The sequence below is a fragment of the Anguilla rostrata genome, chromosome 1 (assembly GCF_018555375.3).
Source record: "Anguilla rostrata isolate EN2019 chromosome 1, ASM1855537v3, whole genome shotgun sequence".
Lineage (NCBI taxonomy): Eukaryota > Metazoa > Chordata > Actinopteri > Anguilliformes > Anguillidae > Anguilla > Anguilla rostrata.
In genome coordinates this window covers 68,103,900-68,122,949 of record NC_057933.1, presented here as the reverse complement: position 1 = coordinate 68,122,949, position 19,050 = coordinate 68,103,900, and the positions used below count along the sequence as shown (strand labels likewise).

Sequence of the window (19,050 nt, the reverse complement as noted above, 5' to 3'; positions counted from 1 at the left end):
TTATTCTGTTATGCAAATTGCATTTGGAAGGACCCAGAATTCAAAAGCTCTACAACTTGTATTTTCTGGTTGGATTGTCAAGAACTTTTTTTACTCCATTGTCCCAGTTGTGTATTAATACTGTCACTGATGTCTTTGATAGATTTAAGGACAGTAAATTACTTCAGTTTATAGAATATATTTTAATAGCAATTTTTGTTGGGTATAGCAATATATTTAATTATATTTAAATAATTTATATTTGCATTCTGTAGACATATATGATGTGTAATGTTTTTGAAGAGGTCAAAAATAGGTTGACAGCTGAAAGTGTGCTTTTTGTAGACGTCTGTAGTAGAACCAATGACCTTTCGAGTTTTCTGTGAAATACAGTGTGTAGTATGCTATTCTTGTTTCTTTTTTACTTTGTCAATGCATATAAATCATCTTTAACTAATGCTTACGATTGGAGCACAATGCTGCCCAGAATGTCTACGGGACGGTTGATCTCCAGGAACAGGGTTGGGTACCCGTAGCCGAGTGCAAAACCTTTTACCACTACTTATCTCGATAGCACTGTGATTAAGGCGAGTGCGCTGCGCTAGCCTTGGAAGGGTTGCTTTTCAAAGCTACTCTGCGGCGAAGGAATGCGGTGAAAAATGTAAATGTGAGATTAGATTTTCCCCTGCGGTGCGGAATGAGGAAATGTTATTGGTCCGATACAGTGCCAGCAGCAAGGGGAGGGGCAGAGCGGGTAACGGGTAGGTTAGTGTTCTGATAGTGATTCATTCATGATATGTTACTCTGAATACTACTGTCGCATTCTACATGTCTACAGGTCATTAGGTATTCCTTCCGTCTGTTCAATGAAAATTATTTTCTCCCTTCAAACTTTGATGTATTTTTTTTATTTATTTTTATTTACCGTAATTTATGTTCCGTTCGTTGTTTGGAAGAAAAAGATGTTTATGTAAGTAGATACTTTGTATTTACGTTGCTCAATAGCATGGTGTGTGAGGTTTAGGACAACTTCTACAGTTGCCAGGAGTTCAATCATTACCTGGATGCCGGTTGAGATCAAGACTTCAGTACTCGTGTACATGGACAGCTCCCTTCTACTCAGCACTTTATTTTCCACGCATTTGGACGGGACTACGGAAAAATACTGAGCTGCGGCTAAAAAAATCACGCTCTTCTTGGGAATATCACCACCCGCCAAGCGGACTGCTGACTATAGCAGACTGCAGCGTAGCGGACGGTCGAAACATAGCGGAGTTACCTGTCTGGCGATTAATGGAAACAAACGACTGGGACGATAAGCATGTAGAAATTCACGTTTAAGGAGATATTCTTTTAAACGCGATGTTTCGAGTTGTGAGAACACTTTTACTGAATATTCGTCACGCACTCCTTTAACCTTGTCATAGCCTACTCTTGGACCTACTGTGACCAAGGACCAAACTGGATGGATGACAAATGCCGAGTGTAGATATAACACTTTAACGAAATAATACAATTAACAGAAAAACACTTTCTGTGTTTTGGGAATACTTTTATGTCCCGAAGTGAACTGAAGAATACATGAGGTAAGAACCGTTTGAACGGAAAGAACGTGTTTTGAATATACGGCACATAGGCTATTGGCTGATTGATTTATTTTTCATAAATTTCATTAACTAAAGCTCTTCGTGAAAACAACAGCAGGTAAAATGGGAAAACTCAAAGCAACTTGGTAAAACTGCACCCAGTATGCTTGTTTACTATGAACGGAAAGCCTTCACTGAAATAAAGGGATGTGCGTTGGTTTATTCTCATCAGACATCAGACCCCTATCAGATAGAATGCTACCAGTTCTGGTAATGAATAGCCTAATGTTTCTTGGAATCTGCCAATAAGACGAAGCAGGAAAATTGCAGCCTGATTCGAATGAAGTACTACTAAGTGTTGCATCAAACTCGATGTCTCCAGATAATATTCGCCTAAGCTCCAGAACAATTAGGCTATACAAGGCGATGAAGTACTGAACACCACCTTAGCTATTTGAGTCAACGGGTATTAAGCCATCGTTACGTTTTCTAATGTGGCACGCAATAAATGCAATTACATGTCAGTTGACTGTCTATATAGAATTACATTCCGTGATGCACACCTGAATATTTCAAGTGTAAGGAATATAACAATGACCCCAGATACGTTTTCCGTCAGTGTTCATATTACTGGATTTCATTGCTTATTTTCTTGAGGTGATTTTTAACTAGTTGGTAGTGGGGTTCATGGCACTGCTGTTGAGTGCCTTTGCAAATATTGAAATTCCTTTTCAGAAGACTGCAACTGTGAGGTCTGCAAGTTCATGTCCGTTTAATACGCATTCTTGGGTGTCTCTTGGTTGAGAGAGCTCAGTCTTTTTGGGGATAAAAAGAACTCCTGACAGCTTGGGTAAGTGGGGTCAAGCTTTAAATGTGTAGGTCAATTACATACAGTACTGTATCATCAGTCTAACGTCATTCTGATTTGAGAAATTCAAGGTGTTATAACCAATCACTGATATTCACCTATAGTTTGTTCAATCCCTCTGTGATCTGCAGAGGTGAAGGATAATGATTTAGCAAACAAAGAAATGGCAGACACCTACCAGAAGTGTCTATGATTTTGTTCTCTGCAAGTGGAGACTAGCCTACAATTTGAAAACAAAGCTGACTGGTTTAGACAATGGTACACAAGAACAAACAATATCAAACAATGAATTTTAGCCAACTGAACGTGACAGTGAGAAGCAGCAGAGAAGAATGAATTTGGAGAATGAGATGAATCAGATCCAGATTATCTAAGATTCAGAGCGGACATGTTAATAGATAGATTGTGAGAATAAGTGGGTGACCTCGTGATTTTAGCAGAAGGGGAAGAGAAGAAAATTGAGGCAGTGGAGTTGCGATATATAATTAGTTTGTTTAGCAGACTGGCAGTGCCTCACAAGGGATTTGAAAGGCCACTGTCTTTTCATAAGATTATTTTACCAGTGCCTTGCAATTCCATCACAATTCCACACTGAAGGGGAAGAAAAAAGGACAGGTTTACTGAGTGGAAGATATTTTTAGACAGTGCGATATCTAATCATAAGTAGACTTTTCAAGTAAACCCAGTCATCACAAGTGAAAAAGTGAAAATAATTGCAGGCTCTGTGTTTCAGATCAAAATTTTGCCTATTTTCCACAGTGAAGTGAAGAGGAGAGTAGAGCCCAGAGCCAAGCAGTGAGAGGAACAAGAAGGATTATACAGAGCAAAAATGCAAACAGACCCTTGGGGCACCCCAACAAAGAGAAATGGGGTCTCTGTGAGACATATGTTCCATAAGAAAAGTGAGAGTATCAAGAGTGATGTACTCTAAGAAGTAGAGCAGATAGGAGAAGGTGTAATACTTCAATTAAAATGTAAACAGAGAGGAGAGTCTGCCTTAAAAAATGTTTTTAATGAGAGAGGAACAAATTCTACATCTGAGAGACAGAAGCATTAGAGTTCTTAAAAATCCTGAGAGATGGAGAGACATGGTAATAAATATATAGGATGCTAATGTTAGGGCTTCAAAATATCAAGACGATTACTTACATAATTGAGATAAGAATAAAAAATAAATGGCAGAAAGAAGGTCAGAATTGGAGAGTATGAGTCAATGCATTAGCAAAATAAAAAGTCAATATTAATGGGAAAGAAGAATGGATCAAAATTTTGTGAAAGGTGAAAAGGACAGCATTATAGAATGAAGATTGAGGAGAAAGTGGAGGATTGAGATAAATCAAAAAGAACAACTAGTTCCAAATCTAAGTGCCAAGAGTGGCAATTAGATTTGGAAAGCTACTATTTCTAAAAATAAAATATCCAATACATGCAGTCATTCAGTAAATGGTTTGGTTCTTGCTGTCTAATGGGAATATATCATTATATATAATAACTTTTCTCATGCTTTTGTTTTCAGCATTGTTTGATTAACTGGCCTGGAAAAAGAGGTTAAGACATTCATTGGTCTGCTGCAGATATGACACACCACAGACATTAGAGTGTGTTGGACTGAGCTTATTTTTCTTCAGGAAATGATTGACTACTGGTGATGAAACATGTGCGATTTATAGTCCAATTGCCAAACATGGTTTTTTCTACCAATTATCTGATGTGATATTAATGGGAATTACTGAATAGAAATTATTTTCTGTTTAAACCAGGTATCTATGGTCAGTGTTGGACATTGTTCTTTTCATTTTGAGTGAATTATAAGTGAAAGTGAGTTCTATTCAATAATTTATTATTTATACATGCATATAAATATAAAATGTGTATATACATATGTAAAGAGACCCAGCCATTATCATTGCCTACTCATACCATTGCCTAATCAATGCCTAATGCCAAAAATTGAAACAACATTGATTTTCATTTATCTTTTATCAGGTTATAGCTGTAAGGTGTGACTGATGCAGTGTTACATTTGCATAAATAATGTTGCTAAATTGGTGAAACTCACAAACATGGTCCTAGAGATCTGCAGTGTCTGCAGACATTCATTCCAAAGAAGAATTGAACCACCCGATTTAATGAATCATTGTCTTGTTTAAATCAATGTAATAGTCCTCCCAAGTTCTGAGGTTTGTTTTGGTTTAAAGACAGCGGGGAAAACCTGCTGAATTACAGCCCTCTAGGAACAATATTTAATAGTCTGTTGCTATAACAGTAGGTTAGCTGCATATATAAGATACACTGCCTGGCCAAAAAAAAAGTTGCACACCCTAATATTTTGTTGGACCGCCTTTAGCTTCGATTACGGAACGCATTTGTCGTGGCATTGTTTCGGCAATCTTATGCAACATCACAACGTTTATTTCTGTCCAGAACTGCATTAATTTTTGGCCGAGTGTTGACGATGGGAGAGTCGAACCACTCCGTAAAGTCTTCTCCAGCACATCCCAAAGACTTTCAATGGGGTTAAGGTCAGGACTCTGGTGGCCAATTCATGTGTGAAAATGATTCCTCATGCTCCCAGAACCACTCTTTCACAGTTTGAGCCGGATGAATCTTGGCATTGTCGTCCTGGAATATGCATGTGCTGTCAGGGAAGAAAAAATCAATTGATGGGATAACCTTGTCATTCAGTACATTCAGCTGACTTCATTTTATTCAGGCTCTGTCATTTTATTCAGCCGCATAACATTGCTGAGCCTAGACCTGACCAACTGAAGCAACCCCAGATCATAACACTGACTCCAGAGACTTGTACGGTGGGCACTGTCCAAAAAAATCCAAACGGCGACTTTTTTTTTGGCCAGGCAGTGTATATAACGATTTGTAATCAGCAGCCTTCTATTTCTGTGTGTACAAACAGCTGTGCACCTTAAGGAAACACTGCCTTACACAACTGTAGTAAACACAATTATGCTGGGCTCTAGAATTTGCTTATCTAAGTAGTTGACCAATTTTGAAACACAAATGTCAACTGAATAATTACATTTCGTAAAGTTCATGTTCCATAGATCTGCGAGACACAATGACAAGTTATTGTATTGTTTGTGTGGCCTGTGTTTCGATTAAGAGTATTTAAGGGCCTCACATATATGGTCATCCAATGGGATAGCATATCGAGCTAAAGCAACACCTCTCAGAAAAGTGAGGGGCCCCACAGACCCCCGCAAAGGGGCCCCAGATGGGCCCCAAACTAAATTATGACTGTGCCAGTGGTCACTGTGACAGCAGGTTTTAGTCAACAGGGTATTCTTTGTATCATAATGCACTTATTTGACACTCAGTTGAATATAAAGGAGTTCTGGTGTTTAGATATAACTCCCATTGTAAAGCATAATGAGTCTGCCTTCTTGGATACTTAGGTGACCTGTTGTGAATTTGATTCTGACTTTTTACCCAAATACAGGGCGCTCTTGATTGTATTGGAAGTCTTTGTATAACAGTATGAGTAAGATATGAAATTGCAAATCATAAACTATATTCATAATAACAGGACTAAAATGGCTGTACTTTCTTTGCAAATATGATGCATGATACAAGATAGTCAACTGGAGTATGCCAGTGCATCACTGACAGCGCAATGAATCAGTGCTCTGTTATTACACTGCTATGATGCTATCCTTTCGCACAGTGGGTTTCCAGATGAATTCCAGATGAGCACAGACTCCAAAATCTGCAGATTAAGTTCAGGATCAAGAGAACGATTAGCCAGTGAGTGAGACTCAATTATCTGTCAGTGGTAGTACCAATTGGTATTTACTGTAATAGTATTTGCAGCATGTCTCATTTTGTACGTGTTCAATACTCAGTGACACTGCTACATGTCTTCTTTCTATTACAGTGCACAGTTATAACACTGTGGGTCATTTTCTCATGACAGTGGCCCTTTTGAAATATTTATAAATGTAGGGTCTCATTAATCCACGGGGTCTTCAAAAAAGGAGGGGAAAAAAAACCCTGTTAACCCTGTCCTGGCCTGACAGTGTGTTCTCCAGGCATCTGGCATTTTCATCTTTGCTCATTGTGATCAGGCATCGGCTGGATGCTACTCCCTGTGTCCTTTTGTTCACTTCTCATGGGGTGTGCTCTTTAGAAGTAAGACCATAAGCTATTATCACCTTCCCTGCTTTTTTTAAGCAGAGGTGTTATGATACAGAACTACATGTTCAGCTGGGGATGCAATCATGATGATTTGAAAAAGCCTTTTCTAAACTGCTAAACAGTCTAAACATTTGTCTGACTCATGTTTAAAAACCTTGCAACCCTGCTTGAATTTTGATTCCACTACAATTATTATATTGTAATAATGGCTGTAAATTAAATATGAAATCTCAAATGATTAACTTACTCCACCGCATGATGTTTCTGGATTAACGCCTTCACTAATTCCCCTGAGGTCTTAGTGCATACCCTGTTGCCCCTCTACAGGCTGTTGACATCAAAGCTCGGAAAAGACTGGCACGGTAATCTCTTATGTTTTCTTGTGTAATCCCCCTGTGCAATTCACTTAAATGCACCTCTCAGTCATGACTTTTAAACCAAGTGCGGGTGCCATTCTACAGCCAGATAGAAACAGAAGAAATGGGCATGGAAGCCCATCCACTATCTAGATTAAATCCCACAAGACTTTTACAGCAGTGTTTTGTTGAGAATCGTTCCTGTGAAGATGCTGTCTGTAGTGTCTCCATAGGTCGTACAGACAGATCCATCTCCAAGCCCGTGTGGTACGTCACTGCATCTATGCTAAGCTTGGTACATAAACAACCCACATGGTGGCCTTCTGCGTTAGTAATTACAGCACCCCAGGGCTACAAAGGCTGGATTACTGTCCTTTGTGTGAAGGTTATCCATTGGCAATAATCCTACTCTGAAGCTGAATTATTTTCTACTGTCAAGGAAGGCATATAGACATATGCAGATTGGCATTTTTTTTTTTTTTGCAAAGAGTGGAAAATATATGCCCAACAAGCACATTTTATTTTAAAAAGGGGATCAGCTCTTCCTTGAAAACATGACCTTTGAAAAAGAGTGCTGTAATACTCAAAGGAAATATTGTTTGTTGAGTCATGCTTATGGACTAGTAAATATGAAATTACGTAGCAATGAAATTAATGACAGGTCTTGCTGATTACCCCGCTTGTTTATAACAGCAGACTATCCAGGATGGCTGACAATTTCAGTGCTGTATTCAGTTTTCCACGTGGATACCTCCAAGGCATTTGCTTCATAAGCCAAGGAGATATTAGCCAAGTGGCATTTTCTCTTTTCCGAGGCTCAATCTCTTTTCTCCAAAAACGTGAGAAGAAATGTAAAGTAAGCATAACTGTGGTAACAGAGTAATAGGCTCCCCAACTGCTACTTCACAGAGGTTCCTGAAACATGCAATGGTAATAAACATAGAAAGACTAACAGTTATAATTTGGGAATATTCAAGAGTGCAGAAGTGTTTATTTGGACTTTTGTGCTAGAGATGAACATTTATTAAGGAAGATCTGGTGAGAATTCATGTCCCTGGTCTGATTGTGCAGAAAAGACCCAATGCCAAAGGTTTTTGAAACTATAAAGAAGAATGAAGAACAATAAAGTAGTATTTATTTTGGAGAAGCCTTAAGCTTTTATTTCTTTTATTTATTTATTTTTGTGTAGAACAATGAATATTCTGTTCTAGTAGAATCCTGTATGTTTTTACTATTAAGTAGATGCTGTGTGTGTACTGTGTGTTTATGATCAATACTTCTTCAATTTTTTAATACTGAACAGTTGAGTTCTGTTTCAGCTTCCGCATTGGTAGTTATGGAGTGGTGTTATAGAATTCCATACATATTATATATCACTGTATATATCACTAGTTACACAGCAGCTGAATCTTCAGACAGAGTTGTGCAGTTGGCCTGTTATTGTTAGCCTCAGTTAAATGTATGTACACAGTATGTAAGAAATATAGGCCTGAGAATTCAGAGTGCACTATCTGAAGAGACAAGTGGTGTTCTTGCCCTTGAGAGTCATGGGGTTTAAAAGATTTTGTTAATTGATGAATCAAAGTAGGTTTAATTGCACTGCAAACTCACCTCATCTGTTTTCTGTGGCCTGAATTGGTTGCTGATTTTAAGGTGAAAACAAAAACCAGCCGCCCGACCAAGGAGGGAATACAACTGCATTAAACTATGACTAGGAGCCTGCAGCTGTGAGGCCTAATTGGTTTCATTCCACCATGGTAGGTGGCCTCAGGCTGCTACTACACAAACACCCCCTAGCTAATCTCCAGGTGCCTACAGCCAAAGATCCTCATAGATGTATTAGCCTGTTGTGTGAAATATGGTCACTAGTTCACAGAAAGGTGTATCAGAGGAGGGCATTTGCTCAGCTGCAGTGCTCCATTTATGCGTCAGAGAGACATATGGGTGGCATGAAAGTGAACTAGCCATTTTCAGATGGAAGCCAGTTTACTGCAACATATAACCATGTCTGGTGCCATATAACTGTGTCTGGTGAAATAGTTTCCAACTTAGTGAGAGTTTTAACCTCATATTTAAAAACACTAGGTCACAGATACTCTATGATATAAGGCGTGCAATGCTGTTCTGTGGTCTGGGGGTTTAAACCTGGGTTTATACTCCACTCCCTGCTGGTTGCAGTTGTCCCATTAACCTTGAGGGCTAAGAAAGAGTGTTAAAAGCATCTCTGTTTACCAACAGGATGTCCGAGAACTCATCGCTGCTGATGCTGGGGTCACAGGGCACTTCAATGAACTCCTCCTCCAATTCCTCCGTCTCCCCTCCATCGGCGGACTGGGTCGCCCCCACCTTCACCCGGGCAGCCCAGTTTCGGGTGGTGGCCACCTTGGTGCTCTTCCTGTTTGCGGCGGTCAGCAACCTGGCGGTGCTGATTAGCGTGGCTCGGGGGCGTGGCCGACGGCTGGCGTCGCACCTGCGGCCGCTCATCATGAGCCTGGCGGTGGCCGACCTGATGATGACCTTCATCGTGATGCCGCTGGACATGGTGTGGAACGTGACGGTGCAGTGGTACGCCGGCGACGCCATGTGCAAGCTGCTCTGCTTCCTCAAGCTCTTCGCCATGCACTCCTCCGCCTTCATCCTGGTGGTCATCAGCCTGGACCGCCACCACGCCATCCTGCGCCCGCTGGACTCGTTCGATGCCAAGCGCAGGAATAAGAGGATGCTGCTCCTGGCCTGGTCACTCAGCCTGCTGCTCGCCTCCCCGCAGGTGTGTGAGGGGACAGGGGGCAGACGGTCTTTCTATCGTGTCCATTGATATTGCGGGCATCATTGGTTCCACGTACAATGTGCTCTGCTACTTCAACTCTGATTTAGTACATTATACTCTCATGGAGTACATATGACCTGTATTGGAATCATGCAGTATAAACTCTGTTAGTTAACTGAACACTGAGCATGTTACTCTGTTATATTTGGTGTACCCTTGGGAGTTGTTACACAAGTTGTATCACACAAAAGGGATAAAATGCACTCAGAGTAAAACGCTAAATATTTTTGCTCCATGGGGTGTCTATAGCAATAGGAGCTATTTTATGTCATAATTTAGCTTGCTAGATATTTTCAAATTTAAAGTACAAAAGACATGCGTGGCTATCAGCTGAAAGTCATTCTGGCTCATTTCATTGTAAAGATATATCCCACTGCCAAACCATCCTTATGTATTTCAATAATTGATAAGTCCAATGAATTATTTAATTATTTAACCATGTAACTTTCATAGACATAGACATCTTTTTTCAGTGGAGCGATGTTAGCCAGTTAATGTACCAAGCTCACTGAGTGCAATGCGCATGACAAGTGAGGAGCGGTTGACATATTGTTTTACCCCTCTGCTGTCCCAGTGGGGGACAGAGGATGACAGAGCCTGAAGTCACGATTCTCAACATGGCAGTCACGGTGGCTGGCAGGTGCTGAGTATCCAGTATTTGGAGAAGGTCGAGCCCCTTCCGTCTTGCTTACCATTCTGAAAATACATGCCACCTCTTGCATTCCCCGGCCACTGTCCTTGGCTCCCTTTAAGTATTCCCTGTGATCTCCTGTATGTTCATGGCTAACTCAGGCTTGTCGGAATGTCTCTAAGCTTGGCGGTCCTCTGCAAAGCTATTGCCACTAATGGGGGTCGATTGTTTTTGACTGCTAGTGGAAGTGATAACTTCACCCTAGAGAGATGTGTAACTCAAGAACAACAGCGGGTGCTGTACTCCTCAGTGTATTGTCAAAAAAGGATTTTTAAAAAGGTTACGCTCCACGATGTGGCACCATAAAGGAAGGCTACAGGGCACAGCCAACCGGCTTGTGTATGACTGTTGGGAAACTGGAGAAGGGGCAATAATGATAGCCTTCTTATTCAGAATAACTATTCAACTGTTTCGTCTGATCTGAAAATCACCTGCTGTCATTTACTTCACATAAGTACTAGAAATAGGTTTGAAAAATGATGGCAGCATTTAAATACAAAAAAATGGAATTATGCCCTTTTCATGCAAAATTCCCATATATAGTACGTAGCACATCCATAGAGGAAACATACACATGGGTGTAATGTATTTTCCATACATTGAACTGTAAAGACATGTAAAGCCTGCACAAAAGTAAACCTCTTCCCTTGCAGTTTTACGATGTAATTTATTTTAGAAACACAAAATATTGAGGAGGAGGGGAGGGTGGTGAAATTTGTGGCAGAGGTAATATGCTGGGACACACTAATTGATGGATTTATGATTTGGAGGAGACAAACATATTTCATTTGCTGTCATTTTGGCACCAGTGCCGGAGAAAGCCTTATGTGTGCACCTGGGCGGTCGGCTCCTCCTTCAGAGCGGGTTGCCGCCGGCATCTCTGCTGTGATTAAATATTCAAGGCTGCTGGGAGCATAACGCAATTCACTGAACGATCCCCTGCTGATGATCACGCCAGATCGCCATTGTGGCAGAGGACAGCGGATGAGCAATAAACAAGATTTTCATTATTCCTCCTGTAAGCTGTGACCCAAGCCTGTCAGATACCGTTTCCCGATCTGAAAGGGTTTCTGTCTCTGAAGGTTTGCTCAGTTTTGGATTGCTAAAAATCAATGTCACCCAAGGACTATAGACTCTGTTTACTTGTCGCTATTTTCATTGCCCTCTGATTCATCCCTTTTTGGTGATTTGAGAGCTTGGAAAGCTTTAAGGGGGTTTATTTTAGATGAAGTTGTTTCAAGATGGGAGGAACTTGAGAATCCAGAATCTCAGCAGTAAGGTTGCTGCAACTCTTGTGAAGTATTGGATCATTTCAGTTTCATTTCATGCATCACTTGTCCAAATAAGCCTGAAAAAACACAGAACCAAATAAAACAAGACCCAAATGTAATGAAGGTATTAACTGAACAATTACATTGGTCTAACAAAACCATATAGCTTTTATTGGGCTCTTTGTTACCTGCAGGGCCCCATGTGTCACATTCCCTGCATAAGTTTCTTCATGAAAACCTCTTCTCCTTTTTTCTTCTTTCACGACTCCAGCTCTTCATCTTCCGGGTGATTAAGGCAGAGGGGGTGGACTTCACCCAGTGCGTGACCCACGGTAGCTTTCAGCAACGCTGGCAGGAAACAGTCTACAACATGTTCCAATTCGTCACGCTCTACGTTGTCCCCCTGCTGGTCATGAGCTTATGTTACACGCGCATCCTAATTGAGATCAACCATCAGATCCACAAGAGTAAAGGTATTCTACATTCATTCCCACCATACATCCAACATTAAATTGTGTCTCATAAAAGGAGATGGACCAACTATCTAAGTTAGCTGATTCCTATGTTAATTTCAACATACTGTACAAAACATGGGTGCAAAAACAATCAGGTACAAAGGAAAAAGTGTGCAATAAAATTCCAAGCCCAATCTCATGTTCTAAACTCCAAAATGCATATAGGCTTTTTGCATACTTAATTGAATGTTACAAGACAAGACACCCAGCAGTTCAGTAATTCAAACCTTCTGGTACACTTCTACATGATTCATACTTCATTTTCCTCCACCTCATTCCAGGTGGAGAGTCCTGCCTGAGGCGCAGTGGGACAGACATGATCCCCAAGGCGCGTATGAAGACCCTGAAGATGACCATCATCATAGTGGTGTCCTTTGTGGTCTGCTGGACACCTTACTACCTACTGGGTATCTGGTACTGGTTCCACCCACAGATGATCCAGGTGACACCTGAGTATGTCAACCACATCCTCTTTGTGTTCGGCAACCTCAACACCTGCTGTGACCCCGTCATCTACGGCCTCTACACCCCGTCGTTCCGCGCCGACCTGGCTGTCTGCTGGTTCTGCCGCCGCCAGGATTCCTCACCCAAGTCCCTTGACCGCCTCTCCGCTCGGCAAGGGAACCCCAGCGCCGAGCAAGAGTCTGACGCCCCCAGTGTGGACCAGATGAGAGCCAATGAGGAGTAGAGATCCAGAAACCGTCAGGGAATGTCCGATTGTCACCTCACAGCAGTTAGGCTCACAGAGTCCTGTAAAACTGAGATCCACTGCTGCCTTGCTGCAGTCCGGCCCGACAGCCATTGGTCAGGCTGGACCTACTGAGTGTCGAACGTAGCAAGTCCCTCAATGAACCGACTGCCTGATTAATTACTGCTGAGTATTTTCACTGTCTTGCTGCATTAATGGGGGCGATCTTTAAACTGCTCCCAATGAGTCCTGCTGCAATGTATCCAATCCATTTTATATTGTTTACATGAAATGGTTGGTTCCTGTATGAAAGAACATTTAGGCGCCATGGGAGTAAACTACAGACAGGCACATTGATTGTGTGCTGATTATCAAGCACGGAACTTGGCATTCATTTACAGCCTTTTCGGTTGAACAATTTATTAACTAGTATTGTGTTGTATGAAGTGTGATGCACAGAGTATTGATTAGCACATCATAGTGGAAACCACCAATGCTGTTTCTCTCATTATTTCAGTCTCAGACTTCTTTGTTTATAATCATCCCTCTATGTCATTCTTTATGTGTTCATTGATCAAGACAAACCAGTTGAACTCTCTTGGGGAATTAAACCAGCAGCATGCACACCTTCAGTTATTATTTTTACAGTTTTCCTTGAGCACATGTCTGAGCTGTTCTATTACATACAGTCTTTGTTACAACCCCTGGCTTTATCACTAGAACTTTGTTCCTGCATATCATTTTGAAGAGAAATGTCTACATATTTTGTACATATATTAGTTCCAGTTCAGCTCTTATGTATGCTGAAGTTCATATTTTGTATGCCAAAGATCCTGTTGTTCATGTACATTGTCATATGCTTTCAGTGTCTTCTGGACTGGAATCTTCTGAAATAATTATTTATAGACATTCTCACACCTAAAAAGGCTAACCTGTATCAAAATGAATTTTATTAAGGAAGAATCAAGGATCTGAGGACCTTAAAGGCTTGAATCTCGGTTGTCTTCAACACCATTTGCAGAACTCCTGCACATCAGTGTGGACCTGACACAGTGTACTTTTGGACCCACAGCAGCTAACAGGATGTGAGATTTGACCTCAGGGTTTGACTGATAGGTGAGTTATCATTTGCCTTTTTTGGAATAATCATCGGCTAGAGTGAGCTCCATGCTGATGACTTGGGGGAAGCTGTATCCAGTAAAATGTCCAGTGTTAATTCAGCTCTAACAGAGCACATTTTGTCCCACTCTGGAGCAGTAAGAGGTGAATTAACACTGCATGTTTTTCTGTGTGGCAGCCATGATGTGACTCATAACCATGGCATGAGCCAACTTTGTGTGGATGCGTCTGAAAAGAGTTCTCAAAATAAATGGCATGGCAGGTTGCTTGGACATGGCTACTTTTCATCTGATCTGGGTTTCTGAAATGTGTGTGGAACGCTGATACACAGCTGCCAACAGCATCCACTTTACATGGCCTGTAGGTATTGTTTGGTTCTTGAGTTTAACTATTTTAATAAAAAGTTCTGTATCTCCTGAATGGAATTAAATTCTGTTGAGCTCATTGGTATCAGAAAATGTCTTTTGATAATTAATATTGCAGGTACTGTGAAAGCCATTGTGATGAAATTGTGGTATCTGTGAGATATGCTCATGTTTCAGGGAACAGGCAATTGTTGCTTTACAGTATATGGGAAAGTATGCTATACTAAATGCTATACTAATGTTAGGCCCTTTGGTGTTGTTTTGCATTGCAAAGAAATCAAATAAAGATACAAATCAAGAATGACAGCCAAATTAGAATCACTTCTAAACTGTGCTACATTCTCCCTAACTGGAGTTATTCCATAGTGGCAAATCTGGCACAGGGACAGGGAGAGAGAGAAAGAGCTGGGTAAAATACGTTCCCAGAGCTGATGAGACTGGCCCGGTTTACTGGGGTGACAGGGATCATTCAACTGAGGGCAACAATAGTGCCTATAAAAGGTATCTTATCTCCAGAAGCTCTCCATAATGGTTTCTTATCACAGTTCAAGGGGACATGTCAGCACTTCTCTCCGAGTCCCCTCACCTGGGCCCAGCACAATGAAAGCCAGTATTAATTAAAGCCTTGGGTTATATTCTTTCTCAAATGCCTGTGAAACACCAAAACATGCCTTTTTGCCTGCTCCGATGCACACAAGATGGAAGCAGCTTTAGGACTCACAGGGTAACACGCACTTTTTATACTTAAATTATTTTTAAATAATGAATTTATAAATGTAACATAGTAATGTTTCAGTTTTAGCCTCTGTATATGAACCATGCATAGAGACTGGTTCTATTCTCATTGTATCTATGTTTAGTGAAATCTGTTGGTTTTCAGGAACTTTGGGGTCCTACTCTTACCAGTTTAGCATCATCATACATTTTATGACATTTAAACCAGAAGGAAAATGAAATCATTGCAGTCAGACTGCGGACCATTCTGACAATACTGGGGCTAAATGTGGCAAGAAGTCCTGTAATCAGCATATAATTGGCCATGGAGACATCACCGAGGGAAGGTGGAACTAATTTGGGATGGTTTCCATCACACATTGTCTAATAGCAAAGCTTCTGGTTGGCTTTCCTGTGCCAATTATTCAAATACTGCAGCTCTCTAGAACAGTAGCTGCACAGCCCAGCTGTTTGACTGCAGTGTTAACAGAAGTGCCAACTGACTCCATATCCTTCAGAGGATACGCTACTGTACTCTCTTCCTGTGACAGGATGGCAAGACCCTGCAAGTGCGCTTGGGCATTTCAAAATGGCAGCTGAATCTAAAAATGAAAAGCAGATTGGATTTTGAAAAAAAAAAGGTCATATTTTGATTTTGACCCTTTTCCTTTGTGGCCCGATATCTAAAAGGAGGAAATGGCACCAGCATGGATTGAATTTAATTTTCACTGCAGAAAAGGACAGCACTCACTGGGGAGCATTCCCGTACCGACATCTCTGAGCTGAGTGTTTTAATGCCACTGATGCAGCCGGAGAAACCCGAGCAATCTGAGAAGCCAGAGCTGCTATGCAGCATAATGATTCTAAAAGCATTTAGGGATACTGACCTTTCCATACAAATAACAGAAAACTTATCAAATCCGGGAAGGATATCACAAATTACAAAACGTTGAACAGTATCCATGAAGACAAGAATACTTCACTCACATCATAGTTTGTTGTTAATGTGCAAAATGCATGATGTACTGTAATTAACCTAATTCCTCATGGTGGGTGGTGCATCTCTAGGTGCTGAACAGGAAAGAATCATAAACATTTCCCATTACAGTAATTTCCACTGGTGGAGTGCTTGCCTGCACCACCAATCACCTGTGATCATTCAAGCAAAAGCTCCTGCCATTGTGTCAGACACCACAGAAGTTCCCTTCTGTGACCTGAACATTTGTGGCCCATTTGGAAAATTAGACTGCTGAGAAAAAATACTTGAAAGGCTGTGTTGCAGTCAGGATATAAATAAGATAAAAAGCACATTTTGGTGGTCCCACATTTTATCAACTTATAACAGTCTCTGACCAGAGTGTTGAAGCTACTCCTTCTAAGATTATTTAATATGGTCCTTCAGCACACCTTTTTGTGTGCTATGAACAGCTAAATAGCTAGCTAGCTAGCTAAATCTCTCTTCTGTATGAAACTATGTTATCGCATTAAAGACCGGTGCTTGGGCCTGTGTTACTCAGGAGTCCAAGAGAGTGAAACTTTTCGTGGAATGGGGAAACATGGAAAAGTGAGAGCAAGGTGGATAGAGGGGTTATAGGAAGGTATGTTGCTACTAGCAACTTGCTAGGAGACTCAAAGGACTTTAGTGCCGATAAGCTGCTTTGCTGTTTCAATGCGGATTTCCCATTGATTTTGGCCACATGCCGGTCAAAGGCTGCTTATTTGTTCAGCCTATACACGTGACAAAACCTTGGGAAAAAAACTAAACGTACCCTTAAACAGTATTAATTTAGATATTTTGGGTTTGTAACACTGGTATTTCTGTTTGGTTAAGTTCTTGGTTCTGCTCCCAGGAACATTTTGTTAATTTCAGGTTTAAGTTTCTTTTCTCCACATGGGCCACAGTATGTTGCTGCCTTCAAGTGCCTTTGTTGTACAAACCTAAGGCAGCACCCTAATCAATTACATGATGCTTATGTCCAGTGTGAGAGTGATTAAACAGGAAAAAATCTAAGTCTCTCTGAGGTGAATCAGCCTCTGTGTTCTGCGTATTGTCCTTAAGGTTTGCATGGTACATATGGCTCCACATCTGTAAGCTATGAACAGAAGCCTGGCCAGATTAATCACAGCAGACATACCTGCCCATAGTGGTACCTGCTAGCATTAATCAAACAGCGATGAGCCCGTCGTTCTCCAGTTGGCCAGGTGCACTGGTCAGTGAATCTCGAGCCTGGGCCGAAATCAATTACCCTGCCCTCGCGCTGTGCGACGTCTGTCGGGGCGTTTGTTCAGCGGGGATTTACGCGTCTGCCACTCACAGCTCTGAGCTTCAATCAAAGGGCTGAGAGGCAACTCACACGGAGCCAGACTCCGCATCTGCAGTGCAGCAGATCACACGGGGATCGTCTCTCATTTCTGGCTGCTGAGGAACGGATGAAAGAGACACAGAGGTGTCTGAGTGCTGGGGGCATCTCCCCGTGGATTCGGCTGAGAACAGCATGAGAGGCCCTGCCTGCGCTGTTCGGCTCTGTGGCATATACACGGTTTGCCATCTGTGCATCTCCCTCTCTCACATACTCTCTCTCTCTCTCTCTCTCTCTGTCTCTGTTTTTCTCTCTCTCTCTCACATAAATATTGTATCTATGCGGTGCAGTACATGTTGACATTTTGGAGGAGACACAAATAAGATTCGTGTGGTTAAATAACATGACACGTCACATGACTAAATGTTAATATGAGTCATATTATTATTCCAGAATGGTGTCATGCTGTTAGCTGCATTGCTAATGCGGTAAAGTCTGCCAATCAAAAGTGTGAGACAGAAAGTGAGAAACACAGAGGAAAGGTATTGTTCTCAAATATCTCATTGTGTTGTTACTGACTGTGGCATTCAGACTATGACCTTCCATTGCAATTCGTCTGTGTCAGTTTATCAGGTGATCACGAACAGATAGGAAGATACGTCTTCTGCTGTCTTTCATGAGGACACATGTATATGCAAACACATGCACACAAACACACACATACACACATGCACAACCACACACACACACACACACACACACATGCACACACACACACACTATGAAATATAATACATATTATTTCTACTTTTTGCTATAGTTTTTGTATTTGTAGCTGTGCAGTCTCTTTGGTGAGGAAGTGGAGACATACTCCTGATGTGATTAAAGGATAAGCACAGGACTGGTTGCTGTGATGTGTCCTGAAAACCTCAGCTGGTCATCCAGGCCCACACTGAGATTCATGACTGAGAGGGAGACACTGCAGAGCGTCAGCAGTGGCTGGAGCATCAAGCCACTCTGAACCCTATGCCCGGAGGAGCAGGTGTTCTGTGTTTAAGTGGTGGGTGGACATCCAGCCTGCAGTGTCTTATTTGCAATTAGGGATGCTATTTTTAACTTTCGTCTTTAGGTGCAATGTAACAATTTCAGTAAGTGTTCCAAAACAGCTTATTGAACGTGACATGCTAAAATATTCTTAATAAGCTGGGGATTCTATGAAAAGATATAAGAACCATCAAAACCATGATGGTCATCATGGGAGTATTATTATTGGAGGGTACATTTCATCACTAGGAGAGGCAAAAAATATTTTAAATAGTTTAAGAATATGCGGGAACAGTGTAATTTAAATGTTATTAGTGCAGTCAGCAGACGATATTTATAGAATTGTTCACACTGGCTATTTTAGTGCTCTGGTGTAAAGAGAAAGTCTGAATCCTGTCTCCCTGTTGAAAACACAAACACTGAGAGTCAGCATGATTCTCCTATAAAGCCTTAGAATTGACACCAGACCAGAATATATATTTTGCCCATTCCTCTGGGAGAGATGTTTATTGAATTGCCAGCACAAGACCTTTAAAATGATGCATCAGCATGGTAGAAAAAGAAGGTGGAACAAC

The 19,050-nt window shown here is 41.3% G+C and overlaps 1 protein-coding gene across 1 annotated transcript; it reads left to right on the top strand.

Annotated features, from left to right (window-relative positions):
• Window positions 1-113: 113 nt before the first annotated feature.
• LOC135263995 (gonadotropin-releasing hormone II receptor-like) lies at window positions 114-16,029 on the top strand. Its single transcript, XM_064352546.1, has 4 exons — window positions 114-1,565; window positions 9,180-9,708; window positions 12,002-12,203; window positions 12,527-16,029. The coding sequence occupies exons 1-4, from the start codon at window positions 1,561-1,563 to the stop codon at window positions 12,931-12,933; spliced, it is 1,143 nt and encodes a 380-aa protein (XP_064208616.1). The 5' UTR covers window positions 114-1,560; the 3' UTR covers window positions 12,934-16,029.
• Window positions 16,030-19,050: the final 3,021 nt, after the last annotated feature.

Bases quoted from the DNA above. Each gene is read 5' to 3' on its own strand.
- LOC135263995 (XM_064352546.1), top strand. The intron at 9,709-12,001 runs GTGTGTGAGGGG...TCACGACTCCAG, and splicing joins TGCTGCTCGCCTCCCCGCAG to CTCTTCATCTTCCGGGTGAT. The intron at 12,204-12,526 runs GTATTCTACATT...ACCTCATTCCAG, and splicing joins TCAGATCCACAAGAGTAAAG to GTGGAGAGTCCTGCCTGAGG.